The 20,053-nt window shown below is 53.5% G+C and overlaps 1 protein-coding gene across 1 annotated transcript; it reads left to right on the top strand.

Moving 5' to 3' along the window:
• The first annotated feature begins 181 nt into the window (after nucleotides 1–181).
• On the top strand, nucleotides 182–19,101 carry DRC1 (dynein regulatory complex subunit 1). The gene is made up of 20 exons (XM_062573132.1): nucleotides 182–480; nucleotides 2,055–2,148; nucleotides 2,718–2,830; nucleotides 5,614–5,797; nucleotides 6,347–6,484; nucleotides 7,232–7,318; nucleotides 7,584–7,706; nucleotides 10,577–10,716; nucleotides 11,077–11,211; nucleotides 11,358–11,587; nucleotides 12,384–12,556; nucleotides 13,310–13,399; nucleotides 14,486–14,572; nucleotides 15,312–15,520; nucleotides 16,000–16,143; nucleotides 16,613–16,715; nucleotides 17,592–17,662; nucleotides 17,774–17,869; nucleotides 17,994–18,235; nucleotides 18,444–19,101. Exons 1-19 carry the CDS (start codon nucleotides 182–184, stop codon nucleotides 18,013–18,015), a joined length of 2,538 nt encoding a protein of 845 aa, XP_062429116.1. The 3' UTR covers nucleotides 18,016–18,235; nucleotides 18,444–19,101.
• Nucleotides 19,102–20,053: the final 952 nt, after the last annotated feature.

Raw genomic sequence — 20,053 nt, 5'->3', positions numbered from 1 at the left:
GGGGGAGGAGGAGGCGGAGGAGGTTCGGCAGTGCGCATGCGCCCTGACGGCGTTGCCATGCAACGCGGGGCCGCATGAGCCGCGGAGCGGGCGGAGAGGCTGAGATGCGCATGCGCTGTGGGGGCGTTGCCGTGCAACGCGAAGCCGCGTGAGCCGCGCAGACCGGGAAGTGGCAGCGCGCATGCGCCGGATCGTCGTTGCCGCGCAACGCGGAGCCGCGAAGCGGTATCGCGCATGCGCGGCGGCGTTGCCGTTGCCGTTGCCGTTGCCGTTACCGTTACCGTTACCGTTACCTTACCGTTACCGCTACCGCTGTCGTTGCCGCGAGGCGCGGGGCCGCATGAGCCGCGGTGCAGGCGCCGAGGCGGTGTTCCCGGGGCGGCGGCGGGGCCCGGGCCCGGCCCTCATCGCGCCCGGGCCCGAGGAGCGCATCGCCGCCCGCCGCCGCCGCATCGCCGCCCGCCTCGACGCCAAGCGCCGGTGAGAAACGGGCGATCCGGGATCGTACTTCTCCGCCCCCCCCCTCCCCCGCTGCTCCCACAGTCGGTCCGGGGCCTTGTGCCTCCTCTGGGCCCGGGTCAGGGCCGCTGTGTCCAGGCCTCCCCTCGAACTGCTCCCCGTCCCATAGTGGGGCCAGGGACTGCTCCCTTTAACCGGCACCGGCTTCTGGACCCCCTACGTGAGCCGACGGCAGGTCCAGATTGCCCAGCCCAGCAAACCGGCAGCTGGGGCAGGACCATCTCCTGCCGAACCAGCCCTTCCCAAACCGACGTAGATGACCAGGTCAAGGATGGACCCCACAACCCCCAGCCTGGTGCCCAATCCACAACCATCCTCCCCCAGGACCAGCACTGGGTCAGGGACCATCCACCCCAAACAGGCACCAGGTCATGGACCTTCTACCCCCCACTCCTCTGCCCCCAAACCAGTACTGGACTGAGGCTCCTCCACCCTGAACAAGCCCTGGGTCAGGGACAGCCCCATTTCAAACCTGTACTGAGTCACGGACATGCGGATGTCCTTGCTCTGCCTTCACTGGATCTAGGATCTGGATCTAGGACCTTCCCCCTGGTATTGGCACTGGGTCAGGAGCTGCACTGAATCCCAAAATAGCACCAGGTCAGAGACATTCCCTGCTCCCTGCCAGATGTCACCGGGTTGGGGACTGCCCTGCTTCCCAAACAGGCCCCAGGTCAAGAACATCCCCTGTCATGCTGAATGGCCCTGGGTCAGGGACTGCCATGAATCCTGAACAGGCACAAGGTCAGGGACCACCCACACATCCTGAACCAGTGCTATATTGAGGACACCCCTGGCCAAATAGCACTAGATCAGGGAACTCTGCCTATCTTAAACCAGCACCAAATTAGGGACTCCTGCAGCCTGGACCCAGACCTGGTCAGTGCTCCCCACTGTCTACCAGACCAGGGCCAGATTGATATCTTCTGCATCAGGAGGGGCAGGTGTCCTCCCTTCCTGTCCCCAGATGCCCCTGTGATACCGCTGCCCCAGAGTTTCCCCCCTGCCAGTAACCCTCTGCCCTTTGGGCAGAATTGCTACAGACCCTCAGGGCTGTACTGCAGGCACTAACCAGACCTAGGTTCTGCTTCCAGGTCCAGAAAGGGAGGCCTACGATCTGTTTTCCCTCAAGCAGTTTTGTCCACGCTTACCTGTCTCCTTTCCACATCTTGGAGGGCCTCTTGCCCTCCAAGTTTAGCTGGAGCTAAACCTGCTAGAGGAAGGAAGGAGCAAAGTGTGCTTGGTGGAACTGAGGCTTCTGTCTCCTGCTTTTAACAACACCACCTTTCCTTTTTGCTTTGTGAAAAAAATGGAGCCCAGCTCCTTTGCAGTCCCTGCTTCTCCCCTTCTAAGATCTGGGGTCTGGCACCCAGGATCTGACCTAAAGCCTACAAGGTTGGATCTTTGCCCCAGACATTGCCATAGTGAACTCAACAGTCTCTGCTGGGATCCACATGCACAGCTGTGGGCCCTTCAGTGCTAGAAAGGTGGTATCAGGCCAAATGTTGTCTCTCCTTTTACTTCTCTCTGCCCAGGGAGGCCCTTGGAGAAGATGTTGAGACAAAGACAGCTGAGGAGGAGGAGGAGGAGCAGAGAGGAAGCCACAGGCAGATTGAGGAAAGCAGGCAGGTACGGCACTGAAATAGGAAAGTTCTCAGGTCCTTGACCTGTAGACTTTTGGCCTTGTTCTCCTTTTAGCTTAGTGTCACACAGCAGCTTTTATGTGGGAAGAAGCAGTGATGCACACTCCTCAGGACTGGATGGGATGGGAAGTGATTCTTGGGCAGAATCTTAGGGATGTGATTTCCCTCTAACAAACTGCCCATCTGTCAGAGGGATCTAGGGCTCGTGGTTGCACATCCAAACCCAAATCCTGACATGCTCAGCCCCATCCACATATCCAGGGGAAGAAAAAATAGACTGTACTCTGAGGAAGGGACCATTCCTCTTGGTGCTGATGACCTGCTGGGTCTCCAGATGAGGATTCATGGGTACATTGAGGTCCTTCCAGTGTGCATCAAACCCTGCCATAGCATGGGGAGACAGGGCTTATGGGTCCACACAAGCACCTCAGTGTGGGAACAAGAATGGGGACAAGAACTGGGCCCTGGGCATACAGGATTAAGGGAGCTGCTCCAGTATCCCTCCTTATGGAGCTCAGGTCTCCGGATGTAAGATGTGTGCTGTCTCCTTCACAGAGGCTGGCCAAGCTGCTCTTTGATGGCACACAGTTGGTGACAAATATCCAGGTGGCTGTTGACTCGAGAGAAACTCAGAGGAGGGCAGAGGAGGCAGAGCTGAAGCTGCAGAGGTAAAAGACTGTGGAGTGGGTCTGTGCTGCTGGGAAGATGTATGTACTGCTCCCTAAACACCTCCCAGAATGGCCATGTTGCAGCTGAGACTTCCCAGCTCTGGTTACGCAGGGATGCTTTGTTAAACATTAGAAGTTAGGGCTATGTTGAATTTATGCTCAAGGGCAAAATTCCACACACACAAGGAGCCTCCCAGTCCCAGCCTGCCACACGTTCTGATCAGCTGACTCTTTACAGAGCACCCCAGGCCAGGGCTGGTGGCTTCTCAGGTTTGCACTACTGTACTAAAGACTTTCTGGTTACCAGTCTCCTCCAAACCCATCACATCTTCAGGTCTAGATCATGAGAAACATGCTGGGCTCTCAACTTCCCACCAGGAATGCTGTACCACATGTGTTTGCAGTCTCCTTGCTCCAGAAGTGTAGGCTTAGCTGCCCTCACTTCTTGTTTGCCAATGAGCTCTGCTGAGCTTGGGGGTCACAGAGGAGGAGACGCTGAGGGCAGGGAGAGGGAGAACATGCCATCCTGTGCTGAAAGGTATCTCGGTAAATGACCCATGCTGCAGCGGTAGACTAATGCCAGAGCCCCTTGGTCGAATGATCCAGTCAATCAAGGATATGCCCTAACACCTGGTGACGTGCAGTTTCACCTAGAACAAGCAGAAAAAGCTGAGGGTGCTGGAGTGATCGTGTGTGTGATCCTGAGTGTCCCTGAAGTGACTGTCAGTGGTCTGAAGCACCCCAAATGAATTGAATGATTAACTTAGAGCCAGTTCAGTAACTACTTCAAGAAAGATTTTGAATTTTTAGCAAAAAGCAGATCTACCATCATGCGGAAGTCTATTTTGCCAAGACCTCTTGGAGAGGTTGCAAATTGCAGCATATCATGCACAAGGGTCACAGCTAGACCGCTGCTCTTGGGACCTTTTATTTTTGGAGGTTGCCCTCTGGTAGAAGAGATAAGGATAGTTACTAGCCATATCATGGGAATGTGCGTCACCAGGCTGTGCTGTGTGAGGAATGAGAATTTGAGAAATTGGATATTAAGACATTCACAGTGAGAGTGATTAAATGCTGGGACAAGGGCCCAGGATGCTGTGGGAACTTCTTTGGGAATACCCAGAATTTGCCTGGACAAGGTCCTGCACAACCTGCTCTAATGTTGAAATTAGTCCTGCTGTGAGCAGGAGCCAGAGAATTCCTGAGGCCCTTCCAGCTTCAGTTATTCTCTGATCCTGCCTGTATGGCTTCCTGTGCAAACCTGTCCTGCTTCACCAGAGGAGCTGAGCTGTCTCTAAGGGACTGGCTTTTTTACCCCTGTCTCCAGGATTCAGTGGATGTGGCTCTGCTGGGAAACATGGAGTCCTTACTCCTAGTTGCCTTTGGAGGGCACTATAAGAACAGTTTGTTGGAGCACAGTTGCAGCAGGATGCCTGTCCCTTGCTCAGATGGTTTCCCACAGGGAATCTTATTAAGGAACCAGATGCTGTGCCCAAAAACTGGCCCCTAGAGCAGGTCTGGGGGTGATGGGGGAGGAAGGTGAGTGGGAGCAGCCTGCTGCTGTGCCTACGTGTGACTAAACAGAGGCCATGTCCTGTGTGCAGTCCCATCAGGTATCCAGCGCTGGGGCTGAGGCTTGCATGGTCAGCTTGGCTCTCCTCCTCAGCAGCACAGAGCACCGTTCTCTCCTGCTCCCCATCTCCATCCAACAGACTGCCTTAACCGGCAGCTCCCACCTTGTGCCCTGGGGCCAGGCCACGGAGAGGGAAAGGGTTTGGCACTGTGCTGTGAAGGTGAGTGAGTGCTAGGGGGTGTCCTGTTCCAACAGCAGGGTGATGTGGCAGTCTTTCATCCTTAGTTAACCTGGTGCTAACCTAAACGCTTTTGCTGTCACGACACTGGAGTGATGCTGCAGGGCCATATCTGTACTGGTACCCTAAAGAGCACTAGAGCAGGACACAACCCCTCTTTTGGCCTTGCTGGCATGCTGTGAACCTGCTCCTTGGCACGACTTTGGTCCATGCAAATGAGCCTTGCCCCATCCCATCCCCAGGCAGGGGTTAACCTGGGGCAAGGCCCATCCCCAAGGCAGTTTGGAGGGGCTCCTATTTGGAACAGAAGAGCATTTCGTAGTATGGACATGGGCTGTTCTGTGACGCTTGGCTTTGATGCTAGAGTGTGATCTTTGGGCAGTTTGGTTTCCTAATCTAGACACAGCTGGGAAGCTGTTTGGCACCACTTATCCAACAATTTCTGCTGAGAGATGGCTCGCTTGGCAGAAAGACCAAAAAGAGCAGAGGTCCCTGCAGAGGTGACCACTGCTTGAACTGAGCTCTTTAGTCTTTTCTCCCTCAGGTAAGTGGTTATAAGAGCGTTGAGCAGGGGCAGAGCTGGCATCCTGCAGGCCATTCTCTTCAGACAGGCATTTCTCCAGCCAGTTTACTTTGGCTTCCTTTCCTTTGTGAAAAGCACTGCCTTTAATGTTCAGGGTCTCTGAAACTAATGAATTAGCTAATGAAGTAGCAGGTTTGGATCTGTTGGTTCTGTCATCATTGCTCTGAGTGTGTGGAGTGTCGGGGTAGACTGTGTAGCTGAGGTTCCAGGAAAGCTGCTGGCCCAAAGATATCTTTATGCTACTTTGTATTCAAAATGAGTTACACAGGAAAATGCTCCTGTGGTGCTGAATGTGACATGGGCCACTGAGCCATGGCTGGAGCAGCTGTCCTCTCTGCTGTCCTCCCTCCCTCACCTTGTGTTGGTCTTGTACTCCCTCCTGCCTGCAGGGTGGAGAGGCTGGAGAATGAAGCCAAGACTAATGCCTGCAAATTTGAAGCAATCACCTCAAAATGGGCCTTGGCCGAGAAGAAGACAATCCCTCAGGAGTTGTGGGAGCTGCTGAACCAGCAGCAGAAGCAGTGCACGCTGCTCCTAGAGGAGAAGAACAAGCTCATCGATGAACTGCAGCAGGTAGCATGGGGGCCAGAAAGGGACAGCCAGGAGGGTCTGGTGTTTTCAAGCTCTGGAGGATGTCGTTCTAAAGCAGTGGTTGTCCCTCTGTCCAGCTCTCAGCCCCTCAGTACCAAGCCCTAGGCAAGCAATGGCTCTTCTGTACTGGAAACTGAAAGTGGTGGTATTACCCTGAGGTTACCTGGCTCAGAGCCACCCCTATCCACACTGCTAACTTCCCCTGCCAATAGACATCTCCAGTAGCCTTTTGGGATGGTTCATGAGCTGAGATCCATGTGTTGCCAGTCATTCCAGGGATAGCTGTATGTCCTGGTAGTAGTAAGGCCAGCCTGCACGTCTCAGACTGCACAGGAGGAAAACAGTGAACGAGCAGAGAGGAGGAGCATCTCTGTAGAGGGAAATAGTCTTCCCTGCAGCATGTTCTTGATGCTCTGGCCCTTCGCCCTCATAATCTGCTGTACTTTGAGAAAGGCGGTGTCTGGGTGTTAGCCTCTCAATTAGCCTCTGAGGATTCATGACAAAATTTCAGCATCCTCTCGTCTCTTCCAGGAGCTGAAAAGCAAAGATGAGCAATATGTGCATGCCCTCAAGAAGCAGTCAGATGATATCCACCTCCTTTTGGAGAGAATGGAGGAGCAGATCAGGAACATGCTGAAAAACTATCGTCATGAACTTCTACAGATTGAGGTAGCCAAATAATTTGTTGGAGAAAGAGTCTAGTGAGTAAACTGGCAGCCATTTCTCCATATCTGCCACAAGAAAAGCCTCAGGCTGATTGCACTGGCTGGGCTGACTACTGTCCAGACAGGTAGGTCTGGTGTCTTGGTGAATGAGGCTGAAATCAGGCAAAGCAAGAGCACTGAATGGTGCTGAGTGCTAGGGGCCAGCCTATATGATGCTGGAGCTTTCCATGTGAACAACTGTAAGTATAGAGAGAGTCAGTAGCATGTGAAAGCTCTTATTGCTTGATGGCTGGTTATTCATCTCTCTAAAAGCTGTAAGGAAACACTGTGGTTGTTTGGCCTGACTTTCTGCAGAGCACCAGCTGAAAGGTCCCACTACACAGGTCAAGCCTGCATTTGTTGTTGAGTAAGGGCATCTCTCCCTCTTAATGTAATGTCTTTCTAGGTGAAATTAAGTGGCTGTCTGACCAAGTTCCTCTGCTAATCACTGAAGAATGATTTCCAGTGAATATGAGGAATTCCCGAGCACCAGGAGCTCTAGGTGGCTGGTAGTAGCAGTCTCAATGGGCTCACAGTGTAAGCTCGCTGACAGCGGGGTCCTGGGACGGAGGTCAGGCCAGTGTGTGTTCAGCGGACAGCGGCAGCAGTCTGAAGCCAGTCCTCTCCTGAAGGCTGCTGGCCCAGACTGCTGCAGGGCTGGCAACCAGAGGAAGTGGGACCTTGTGATGCTGAAGGGCTGTTTCCTTTACAGAAGGCTTTTGAGCTAGAACGGCAAGAGCTGCTGGACGACAATAAGAAGAAGTGGGAGGAAGCCATTCAGGCCCACAACGCTCAGGAGGTAAAGTGCCCCTGCGGTTTATAAAGGCTGCCAGGACCAGTGTTGCTCTCCAGCACTGAGCCTTCTCCAAAGACACTGTGTGCTGAAAGGCAGCCGGTTCCTCAGGAATGTGTGGGGGCAGAAGGACAGGCTTGCAGCCTGCTCTGCCAGGGAATTATCTGTGCATAGCTTTGCTTAGGATGGCTTTGCTTAGGATGGCCAAGAAGCTGTGATCATGGGGGAAAGCTGTTACCGCTTACGTATGGGACTCTCATTGTGCCCACAGCTGGAAGACCTGGCTGCCCGTATGAAAAAGGTGGAAGAGTTTGAGAAGCAGTTGAATCAGCTGCAGGTGCAGGGTGTGGAGGAGTATAACAACATGAAGAGCCAGCTGGAGAATAACGTACAGGTACTGGAAGGGCTGATGTGTGCCATGTGGGAGGGCAGTGGAGCAGACCCCCTGGCTTTTCAGTGTGAGCTGGCTGAGGAGATCAGCTAGCTAGTAGGAGAGCTGCAACTGATATCTGGCCACCTCAGCTCTTCAGTAGGCACAGTCTGGCCCCATGTTGTCAGGAACTGTTGTTCTCTCCTCCCCATGTCAACACACATCACTGTCTGTCTGCCCTTGGCTCCCAGAGGTCTGTAACATGTGAGCTGTGACTCTAGGACACATGAAGCACTTGGGAAGGTTGTGGGGTTCACTACTTCTGGCATCACGATTGATAAGATGAGCAGTAAGTATGAGTCTCTCACGACCCATGTCATACCAGCCTTATTTCCTCCTTTGTCAAGGTTTTAGGAGATGTCAGGCCTAGGATAGGTGAGCTTTTTCCTCTGATGTCTAGCCAAGGATCCATGACTTCTGTAATACTTGTGATCTTCACTTGGCGCTAGAGTTACTGTGAGATCGCCCTTACTCAGCTAGTCAGGCACCCAATGGAAGAGCACAGCCCTTGCACACGGCCAGCTGAACAAGCATGGGCGGACTCGCTACCCTGCAGTTGGGATCCAAACCTCGTTGCTGTGGTTGCCCAAGATATGGATGCTTTTTAAACCACTGCATTCTCTGCAAGTAACTTTGCAGAGCAAAACTTTGCAGAACAAAGCAGTGCTTCTGTGGCTTTCTGCAGTCTTGCTAGTCGGTTGAGGTGCAGCCATCATGTTTTTCCTAGGCTCTCAGGCTTGCTTTCCCCCATATTAATTAGACTTCACAGCTCAGTAGAGCTGCTTTGCTGCACCTGACACATCTCTTGCAAGTTGTCACATATTGTTTGCCAAGGCCTGTGTGGGAGAAATGGGACATGTAACATGGACTTCAGTAAGGCCCATAATATTTCCGCTCTGGTGGGAAAATATTATATATAAAAATATTATATATAAAAATATATGCATATTTGAAGACTTACCATCTCCCAACAGAAATCTCTTTCCGTGGTCTAAACAGCCTCAGACTTTCAACCTTTCTTTGTGGGTCATTTGTCTCAGCTCCCTTTGGTCTGTTCTAGGCTCTCTCCCATCTTCTCAAGTGTGCTGCCAATCTGGATGTAGGTACAAAGCAGAGGAATAATTACCTCCCCTGTCTTACGTACAACACTCCCATGACTACAGCTGAAGATGGCAGGTGCATTTTTGCAGCAGCATCACATTTCGTTTTGTGAACCTTGATCCCCAAAGTGCTGCTGCCTCCCTCCCGCAGGCATAGAGCAATTTGTGAATGTTATGTGCTCTGTTATCACCTTCCAGGTTATCAATATAAAGATGAAGAAATTGCAGACTCAGGACTGCCCCACTGAACTTGCCATTCCAGTTTGACAGGTGTTGACAGTTACATATCACTGTAAAACCTTCTACAGATTGTCTCTAGCCCATATTTCCCGGGTTTCCTCTGAGAACATTTAAATTGGCATTCAGATTAAGGTTTGAGTTGTTGAGATTTCACATGAGGAAAACCACAGAGATAGCAAGGGCTTGCTGAAGGTTAGCTACAGTGATTGTGCCATGCTCTGGTGCAGGGTTTTAGGGATAGCTTGAACCAACTTCTTACCCAGGTGGGACTGCTTCTGGATGTATTTCCAAGTTGTCTCTACTAACCCTGTTGTAAAATCAGCTAACTCACGTACCAGTGTATGCTCTGCTCTCTAGCCTGCAGTTCAGGACTGCCCACAGAGATCCCACTGGGCGGAAAACAAGGCCTCTCTGGCCTTAGCCCCGGGGGATAAAGGCTGACTGTCTTTCCGGTGCAGATTGTTGTGACCTTTCTCTGTCTAACTGAGCCTGTAGGTGATGGTTTAATATGGAACCATGTAGCAGCTTAATTCAAAACACTTTCTATTGTGGAAGAAGTCTTTATAGACCTCCACAGTAAATTGCATTATAAGATTTTCAGTATCAGATTTCTGCACTACCTCCTCTCACATATGGGAAACACTTATACTAGTGAATTAAACCATGCCAGGCCTGGACACTACTGCTCACTCATACCTGCAGGCATGCTGCCGTCAAGTCTGTGGCTGGAATTCCCCTGATCACACACCAGTGTGTCCCCCGGCACTTGTTTCCAAATGGCCTTTAGGGCTGTCAGAGAACAGTGGTCATAGGCTGGATGTGATATCTCCCGGCCCAATGGAGCATCCCCAGGAGACTGGGGGAATCAGCGCTGGAAGTGCCTCTTCCTTTCTATCAGCTGTCAAGAAAACAGGGTGCTGAGGGGCTGAGAGAGACTCCCCATTGCAGCTCCCATTGGAGGAAAGGAAGGAACCTACTGCCTTTCTCCTGTTCTCCAGGCTGAGCAGTGTGACCATGCTGTCACAAATGCTTTGGTGCTAAAGACATGTTACATGTTTTTTCTTGGTTTCTATAAGCTTGTGGTTTACTCCCCTTGTGTGTCCGTTCCTCCAGTTTCCCTTCTAGCTCAAACTGGTAGGAGGAGGGTAGAGGTCTCAGAGCCAAGAGCTCCTAAAAGCATCGTGAAAATCAGTGGATAGTTTGAGGAGAGAGGCCCAAATTAGCATCCCGCTCAGCCTCAGGGAGAGCTGAGTGCAACTTTGGTCCCTTCCCCATTCCCGGGACCTAGCCAGGCAGCATGTATTCATGGACAACCAGCACATCCATCCATCACTTCAGCTCCAGAGTGTGCCACATGGCTAGCCAGGCAGATGGGGTAGCTGAGAGAAGTGTTCATGGGAAGAGGGCATTTGGGGATGTAGGATCAGTAGGCTCCAGGCTTCAGTGTGACCTTTGCTCACGGCACTACATTATTTATGTTGTTTGAAATGCTAGACCCTGGAGGAGCAGCTCCAGCGGGTGAGAGCCATCTATCAGCTCAACCAGGAGAAGCTAGAGTATAATCTCCAGGTGCTCAAAAAGCAGGATGAGGAGAACACCATCATCAAATCCCAGCAGAAGAGGAAGCTCAACCGGTAAAAACAGTCCCTGGAAGATGGGCTCTGCTTTACCTGCTTTCACCTTCCATATGCCATATGTTTTGGAACCCATCATCTAGCAGAGGCCAGTAGGCCCTTTCCCAGCACATTCCTGGGCAGGAGCAGGGGTCAGTCTGAGGCAGGGCCATTACCAGGACAGCTTAGATAAGGCTAATCAGAGAGTTAAACAAGATGGCAATGGCCAGTCTGTGCCAAATGGGTCCGGGACCATGCTCAGGCCTTGGTGCTGGGTAGTCACTAGTAGATAGGTAGCCCCAAGTCCCAAAGCCTTCATACAAACTGGATATGTGTAAAGACCCCTCTTCAGAGATTCCCAGCCTTGCTCTCCCCTTCTAGGCTTCATGATGTGCTCAATAACCTGAGAAGAAAACTGGCCAAACAAGAGAAGCAGATGAGGGAGGAGAACCAGAGCCTGGCAGTGGACTATGAACGCATCGTGGGGCAGTGTAAGGAGCTGCAGAGAATGATGAGGTGGGGTGTGTGTGGAGGCCTGGCCATTCATCCACCATGAGATTTGGCTGCAAGCTTCAGAGCAGCTGAGCGAGGCGTTGAGGGAAGCTGCCTCATTGCTCCAGGGTGTGGAGGCTGCTTCCGTGAGCTGTCTGCCTTTTGCACAGGCATTTTGCTGTCAGCGATACTGAGAAGTTCATGGAGGTTTGGCTCATGAATGAGAAGGAAGCCAAAGGGCTGATACGGAGAGCCTTTGATGCAGATCGCATCATTCACACGCAGCAGCTGGGGCTGCCCTGGGAAGAGCCTCATTACTGGTTCCTGAACAATGTCGGCCCCCTCAGGCATTACAAGGGAAAGAGGACTGCCACCAGGCTGGCTGCGGAAATGCTGACAGGTGGGACGCACAGCCTGGGTGTTCTTGTTGTCCCTGTGGCACTGGAAGGCCCTCCCATTCCCTCTGACAGCCCCCTCTGTCACTACTTTCTTTGCTCTTGCTTGGAGGAGGAGGCTGAGGTGCAGATAGATTACAGGGCTATTGTCAGCACTCAGCAGGGACCTTCCCATGCTGTCAGAGAGCCCTTACTAGATGGGGGTAAATCTCCCTTCTGTAGAGCTCATCGTCCCTTTGGGAGGTGACCAGGAAGGAAAGGCACTGGGCCTCGCTGTCTGCACTGCAGGGAAAGCCAAGGCCCTGGCTCTGTCTGTGGCCCCACTGTGCCTGTCTTTGCAAAAACCTAGGGCTGACATTAAGACAGTGCTTGGCAGGGAGGAAAAGGGTTTAACAGGCAGTAACATGGGGACCTGCCCAAAGCTTGTGGCAGTAAACATGATACTTATGGAGAGTGTTTCACAATAGAAAGCAGTGAACCAAAGTCTAGAGTCTGCACTCCATCCCAAGGGCTTTATGTGGGTTCTTACAACTATTTGAGCCCAGGCAGAGGCTGGCCTGTGTCCCACTCTGAGCTGGCTCATGCTGAGCCAGCCTGGGAATCTGTACCTGGCCCAGTGTTGCTAGCTGCAGAAATGCTGACCCAGAGCCAACTTGCATCCTTGGGCCTCAGTGAGGCTTTCTAGGTCTCAGGGCACAGCTGTGATTCTCCTCATGACTGCTCCAGTGACGTTACTTGTGGCAGTGTGCGAAGCACAGTCAGAGCACAAAGATCTTTTGCTCACCCTTCTCTGTGTTTCAGAGAGCAGCTGTGAGGGACAAGAGGAAGAGGGGAGAGAAAAGGGGAAGGAAGAAATGGCCAGTGGAGAAGGAGGAAGAGAGAACCCAGAAAAGGCTGAGGATAAAGTCACACCTCTGCGAAGTATCTCCAAGAAGACTGTCAAGAGGATCCTGGAGCTCGTGAGCGATGAGTTGGTGCGTGACAGGTGTAGTACATGCCTCGATCAGGAAGGGTAGGTGGAGAGCAGACATGCTGTCCCCTGGTTGCTGAGCTCTTCTGAGCCCTGAATCTTAGGGTAAAGGCTTCTGCATGGCATTGCCTTGCTGTGCCAAGCAGTCTGTTGGCAAAGAGCTCCCACAGGCTGCGAGTGGATCCCTAAGCTTTTCCCCTGCATGTGGGGACATACGTGATTCTAGTAACAGCCACAGCCCAAGAGCCCGGATCCACAGGTGAATATGTGCACCTGGATCTCACTGGGAATGAGGTGATTGATCTCTGTGGGTGGTGGAGGGCTGCATGCTTCCCAGGCCAGAATAAGCATAGATCAGCAGAACTGCCACATCTAATGGTCCAGGCTGTGTTCCCCTTCTCCAGGGAGACTCAGGAGGTCCTTATGGCTATTGCTATGCTGATGAACTAATGAGTGCCAGACCCTTCTCTGCCCTTGCGACCCTTCTTCAGCAAGAGGCACTGAGGATGGTAATGCCTTCCATGCCTGCTCCTGTTGGGGGGCTATTCCAGAGTCTCCTGGCTGAGGAGGAACATCCTCATGCCACCTAGCCTCTGCTGCCCTTCCCCGCTCAGGCTGCGGTTGTAGGATGGCACAGTCACAGGATGTTGTAGCTCCCTGGCTGTTTCTCTGACCCTGGCTGTGTTGCAGCTGTATTCTGAGCACAAAAGAAACACTCACTATTTTTCTGTTCCCTTTTCTCTGTGTGTCATTCAAGGGCTTCCTCATTGAGAGCAAGCTGCTGAGGCTCCTGCAGCCACTGGGGAAGCACGAGCGCACCCTCATGAAGCTTGACTCCATCTTCACTGTGAGTTGGGGGCTGGCCTGTAAAGGGCTGCAGAGAAGCACTTCCTGTGGCAAGACTGATGATCATGTAGGAAAGCGTGTAGGACACAGTGTCCCAAAAGTGGCCCAGGAAAATGGTTGGGTGCATTTTGGGAGGGACGGATACATGTAAGCAGGAAAAATCGGGGACCCAAAGCACGAGAGCCGACCGGGCAGGCAGGTATTCTTCTGGGCTGCAGGTAGCTGAAAGTGTTGGGACATAGGAAGGCAAGTCTCACACACGGAGACACAGAGCAGTCGTCACGATAATCATGGGGCTTTGCTCTGCCTTGGTCAGGCTGCTGCTGGGTAATTGCCTCCAGGTTTGGTCCCTGTCCCCCTGAAAGGTGGGAAGCAGCCAGGAGAGTCCAGAACAGGGGGCAAGAATGGTGAAAGGGCTGGAGAGCATGACCTGCCAGGAAAGGCTGAAGGAACGAGACTCGGTTCATCTGGAGGGGACAGGAGTGGCCTTCAAAGAGGCAAAGAGCTTCTGTACAAGGAGAGGGAGTCACCTCTGCCCCATGTCCATGTGGACAGGACAAGGAGACATAGGATTGAGCTGCCCAATGGATGTTCAGCTGGGCTCTTTGGGGGACTTAGTGGCAGTGAGGGAAGAGAAGCATTATGGGAGAGTGCTGCAAACTGGCCAGACACCTCTCAGCCCAAGCCAATGCTGCTGATGAATCGGACAATGTCTCCAGCCTGTTCTCAGAAGCTGAGGTTTGTACTCTTCCATCCACAGGTACCCCCCAGCTGTCCCACACAAACCACTTCTTACTAACTGCTCCTGCACAGATTTTGCATAGCCATTACCCTTACTGCAGAAGAGGTGCAGAGATGCCCCCTCCTCAGGGCCTCCCAGAGGAGCCTTGGCAAAATTCCCAGCATCTGGGACTTAAAGCTGATTCAAACTCCTTCACAAGGGTAGTCAAGCAGCATCCCTCCGTTGCTGCAGAATGACCTTCCCTTCCACAGAGAGGCACCCTCTTCTCCAGGGAAATGCTGTTCATTTAGTTCCTGCTCCCGTGATGTCTCTGAGGGACTCTAACCTGGCTTTTCTGCTCCCCAGGCCCTCGAGATTGACAGTGAGGATGACCTGTACCAGCTGGTGGATTTCTTCCTGAAGTACAAAGCCCAGGAGGTGGCTGTCAGCCAGGTGGGACAGACAGGGACAGTGGTGGGGAGAGCCTGGCAGAGCAGGGGGACCAGGAAAGCAGGAGCAGAACGCCTCCTGACGCCTCCATGGGTCATGGATCCAAGGAGGACAGTGTGGGACAGCACAGCCCAGCAGACCTGAAGTATCTCCCTGTGACTAGACAAGGGAGGTGAACTGTGGGGAGACTGCCCACTGGGTGGGGTGTGGGGAGTCCAAACCAAGGCCCCCAGCCCCAACCTATCCCCGCGCAGGTACAGGGGTTAGCTTGGGGTAGGGCCATCTCCAGGATGGTTTGGAGGAGCCCTGGATGCAAGGGATGAATTGAACAGGCTGGCCAGGGCCTGCCCAGGTGCGGGGTTGGGGCAGGGAAGAGCTCTGCTACAGAGTCACTTCCTAGCAGAGAGGGAGTTGGACTGATCCCAGTAAGGAGTTTAAATGAGACCACAGTGTTTGGGAAATGAGTTTATACCCAAAGGGATTTATCCAAGCATGTCAGTTGACCTCCAAACAAGAGAATATCTGGCCTATTTTGTTACTAGTACAGGCACAGCCCGGGACAGCAATGAGGCCAGTGAGCTGTGATCTGCTTCTGCCATAACCAGAGAGAGTCTCCTGTACCTCCTTTTTTTTTGCCTGGGTGCTCTAAATTTGTGAGAGAATGAGGCTGCAGGGGGCTGGGAGCTGTGAGGAGAAGGAAACAGTGGGAAGGACACAGTACTCATCTGGGCCTTCCTTCCAGAGCCAGGCCACCCCTCAGGGCCAGGAGGGCCCAGCCAGTGAGGATCCTGCAGATCTGTCTGCGGACGCAGCAGATGATGGATCCAGTTCCCACAGGACCGAGCTGACATCCTCTCGGAGCTTACTGGACTCCCTTCCGTCTGTGTACATCCATGCTGACGACATCCTAAAGGTCCTCAAAGCATTTGTGCGGGATTTCGACAAGCTGAGGTGAGACTATTAGCAGGGGTGCTTTTCCAGGGACAGAACAGGGCTCTCGTCACTGGGAGGGAGCCAGGCGGGGCTGGGAACACTGAGGAGGTAGAGGACTGTGGGGATGTGTGCAGAGCTGGGGGAGACTGTATTCCCCTTGCTGGAACCAGATCTGCCCCTGACTACCCTGCAAGCTGGCAGAAGGGTGGGAAGGGTCCCGCCGGAGCATGGATTGCTCCTGATACAGGCCAGCTCTGAGGGGCAGTGCCAGGGTGAGGGATAGCTGGGAACAACCAGGCAAGAGGTGTACAGTAGCCCAGGGAGAAGCAGCAAACCTCTGAGGCAGGCAGTGCCAGCAGCATTCACAACAGCTGTGGGGTTGTGCTCATTTGTGTGGTGATGGCAATAGCACTCAGTGCAGCTGAAGGATCCAGGGTTGCTCCTCACGCAAGTAGAGCTGAGCCCGGAGCCCCAGAGCTTTTCTCTCTGTCCCTCAGGGGGAAGGACGATTCAGCGATGGATTTGCTGCAGGGACGGGACAGCTCCAAGGACGAGGAGTACTGGAACGCTCTGGCACACGCTATCCCTGAGTCAAAGCTGAAGCTTTGGGACGCACTGATGGTGGCACTGGAGAAATACCAGTGAGTGCCTGGCAGGCTGACAGCTTGGCTGGGAGAGCCGTACTGGGACTGGCACAGGCTGATCCTGCAGACCTTGCTGGGAGAGTGGGCTGCCAAACCCAGCTGCTCCTGTGGGCAGGAGCTCAGTAGGACTTCTGTGATGCCCCCACGGTGGCTGACAGGCACTGAGCCTGGAGCAGCTAGGCACAGTGCCCAGGGCTCCCTGGGGGTGCTGCCAGGACAGCGTGGCAGGAGAGCAGCACTGGTGTGTGGGGCTGGTGCCGGCACTATGCTGAGGACCAGCTGAGGGATGCACAGCACTGGTGACAACCAGCAGGGCCCCATGAGGTGGCCCACCCACTCTGCACATCCCTGGGGAGTGGCTCTGCAGGGTGTGTTAAGACCCCAGAGACCCTGCCAACGGCTCCCTGTCAGCCTCTGGGGCCAAGGCTTTGCTGTTCCCTGTTAACATAGTATCCTTTCTGCATAGCCACATCCTTGCCCAGAGGGCCAACCTGATCACTGAAGTAGGTGTCCTGCAGCAGCAGAACTCAGAGTTGTGCCTGCTCCTGGATCAGTACGTCACCTCCAAGGTGAGTGGAGCATCCTCCTGTCCCTTCACCCTCAGAACCTTGGTGCTCTGGCTGAGTATGAGACTGTCCAAGCCAGTTTTGGATGCAGGTTGCAGCTTGCAGCCTGTTGGCAGTATGCTCGGCACAGAGGATGCTCAGAGGTAGGGGCTGGGCATGCAGGAAGGAAAGCAAGAGCGTCTGGAGCCCATAGGACCTACAGGGCTAGACAGGGTCCGGCTGCACAGCCTGCCAAGAGAGCTGAGAGCTAGCACGTCACTGGCTGTGGAGGTCCCACAGCGGGCATTAGTGTGGGCACAAAAGGCAGGGCTGGCCATTGACCTCTCCCCTCCAAGGCTAGGGCCCATCCAGACTACCCCAGGGTGGCCCTTCCCCTGGCTAAGCACTGCCCCTGCCCGGGAATGGGCTGGGCTCAGCACTGTCCCAGTGTGGATGACCAGAAGGCAGTAGCTGAGCCTTGCTGTGATATTTATTAGCATAGACAGAGCTGAGGAGTGCTCTGGCTTTTTAGCCAGACTTTGGAGGGTCCCTGCCCCTCTGCCCAGGGGGCCTGGAAACCCAAGAGTGAAGATTCACAGGGCCCTGGTGTCCGCTGCGAGTCCCAGCAATGCTGCCAGCGTTCCCAGAGCTGTAGCAGACAACCCAGCCCGGACATACTTGGTGCCACATCTCTGCTGGGTCGTTAACTGGTGCTGATGTCTGACCCTGGGTGCTGCCCCATGGCATGTACTGGGGGACCCATAAAGATGGCAGATTAGCCCTGTGCCATGTCCCCAGGCTTGATCCCAGCTGTGCCCACCCTCTCTGCCCCACAGAGCTTGCAGACACTGGGGCCACTGGAGCCCAGCGCAGTCAGGCTCAGGGTTCCTCTTCCTGCAGGTGAACAGCGAGCTGCTCTCCCCTCCCATGCAGTGGATGGACCTGAAGCCACCGGGCCCCAAGGAAGCGCAGTAAGCGCCTGAGGTTGGGGCATGGCTTTTCTCAGCCCCCAGCCAAAATTGTGTCTGGAGCTGGTGCTGCCTGGCAGGGGCTAATACACTTCTTCCAAACCTGGGCTGCAGGCATGTGTGTGATCTCCAAGGAAGGCCCCTCTACCCTCCAAAGATGCTGGTGGGTCACAGCTTAGTGCTTCCCCAATCCCAGGGACTCACAGCACGGTAGGAAAGTGCTGCCCTCCTCATGGCTCAAAGCCATGTGGTCTGTGTCCTCTCCTGCCTGCCCCTTCCCTCAGTGGGGCCAAAGCCAGGCAAGAGCCTTCATCTCCAGCCTGGGGCTGTCCAGGCTTTCTGATAGCAGGTTGTAGACACTGCTGGCTCCATAGACCTTTCCCAGCTCTCTCAGCTGAGCCAAGCCCGCCAAGCAGCAGTCTCCACTCTTGTGCAATGCCCTGCTCCACACTACCCTGCTCACAGCCTCCTCCCATCAGCCTGGTACATCCTCCAAGAGCGCTGGTCCACCCTCTCTCCCGTACAGAGAAGCCTAATGTCTTTGCTGTCTGCAGCTGTTTTCATTCAAGATCACAGGTTGGTTGATGGAAATTGCAGCGGTCACATATAACCAGTGTAGGACCTGCCACCCCACCTCCTGTCACAGCCTTCAAGTTACGCTAAAGGGTTCAGCCTTGGCCCTTCTCCTCTGGTTCTCTTGACCACTGTGCCTGAGCACAGGCAGGCAGTATTGCTGCCTCTGCCCAGACACCAGCTTGCTTACTGCTTGGTGAATCTTCCTCAGGATGGGAGGATGCAGCAAGCTCAAGGCAGAGCCACTTCAGCGCCTCTCCTCTGCTACGTCTTGGAAGGAGCCTTGTTCCCTGCTTCCCCAGTGCACAGCAGGAACACGGCACCAACCCAGCCCTGGCTTGCTTGCATGCAGCAGGGATGTGGCACCACTCCATACTGCTGATGGCGGGAGCAGCATCAGAGCAGCCCATGGTAGTGGGGAAAGAGGGGCAGGGAGCACCCTGGGGCCAGTCTGAGACCAGCTCTTTCATAGCCAGCATTTCTGCAGGGTTGGGACAGGGCCCTGTGTGAAACCAGCTCCTTCCCCCTTCCCAGATCTCTCTAACCAGCATCTGTCCATGCTGCTGCCATAAGAGTCATGGCCCTGGTGGGTCAAGTACCGCTGAGGGAGACCCTTCCAGAAGGTCAAGAGAGGTTCCTGCACCTTGGCCCCCTTCAGTCTTCTGATCCCACGATCCTGCAGCTGGGACTAGAGATGATCCCTCAGCCTCACTCTGGTCCTGAGCCCAGCGTTGTGGTGTTTGGGATTAGCATCATCCTAAAACCAACTACAAGAACCTTCCCAAATAAACTGCACCCTCAGTTACCTTTCCCTCCTTGCTCTCAGTTCTGCTGCATCTCTACCTAAATCTGGGGGGTTTGACACTTTTAGTATCACACAATAGTATTATTTATGTAGTTATATTAATTATCTAGATGAGGGCAGTCTGGCATCCCCCAGTTCCCTTCCAATGCTTCGGTTCACATTGTGTTTTAGGCTTTTTACTGGGAATTATCATGCTTTAGCCTTGACTCCCCTACCTGCCTCTGACTAAGCACAGGCAGTTTCTCCTCCCGTGTGCAGCCAGCCTGCATACCAGAGCAGGAGAATAACACCTTTTTTGCTCGCCAGTGTCTGTGCCCTTGAATAGTTGTCATCCCCCTCCCGGTTCCCATCAGAGGCTGGAGCCAGCTTCGAGGCCTGGTGCACCCATGGGACCTCTTGCTTTCCAGTCACCCACTGGGCTAGATGATCTCTGAGGACCCTCAGGCCACTCTGGATGCCCAGCTCAACCGCCTCCAGCTGGAGTCCATCACAGCTTCCAGAATGGATACCAGGTTGCATAAGATGTTCATTTGGATATCTAAACACATTCCCTCCTTCTATTCCAAGGAAAATATATGCAAAACAGTGCAGAATAACACCACTTGTATCACTAATAATACAACTATAGCATGTAGCATTAAATGTAGCACAGCAGTAGCTTTTGGCGACTATCCCATGAATACGTCTTTCCAGTGACGAGCAGTGACAAGCAGTTAGCAGTTCACTATCAGTCCCCAAATCTAGGGTTCTTGTTCTCCAGAGTGACCAGCAGGCTTGCAGCTTGTTGTCAGCTTCTGAGAGGACTATAACCAAGTACCTATAACTAGATATAAAGCGTGTGAAGTTGTATCTGTTGTCTCAAGGCTCAGGGTCAAAATTCACCTGAGCTCTTTTCCTGACATGACACAACATTCCAGCCTCAGCAGTTGTGTTGCTTGTTGCTATACCTTGGAAACAACAGAATAACCTGAACCAGGCCTAAAATGCGCAAGCTCTTTCCCCCTGCTAGAATCCCT

Source organism: Rhea pennata, chromosome 3, assembly GCF_028389875.1.
Source record: "Rhea pennata isolate bPtePen1 chromosome 3, bPtePen1.pri, whole genome shotgun sequence".
NCBI classification, from domain to species: Eukaryota; Metazoa; Chordata; class Aves; order Rheiformes; family Rheidae; genus Rhea; species Rhea pennata.
This window is presented reverse-complemented; position numbering and strand designations above follow the sequence as displayed.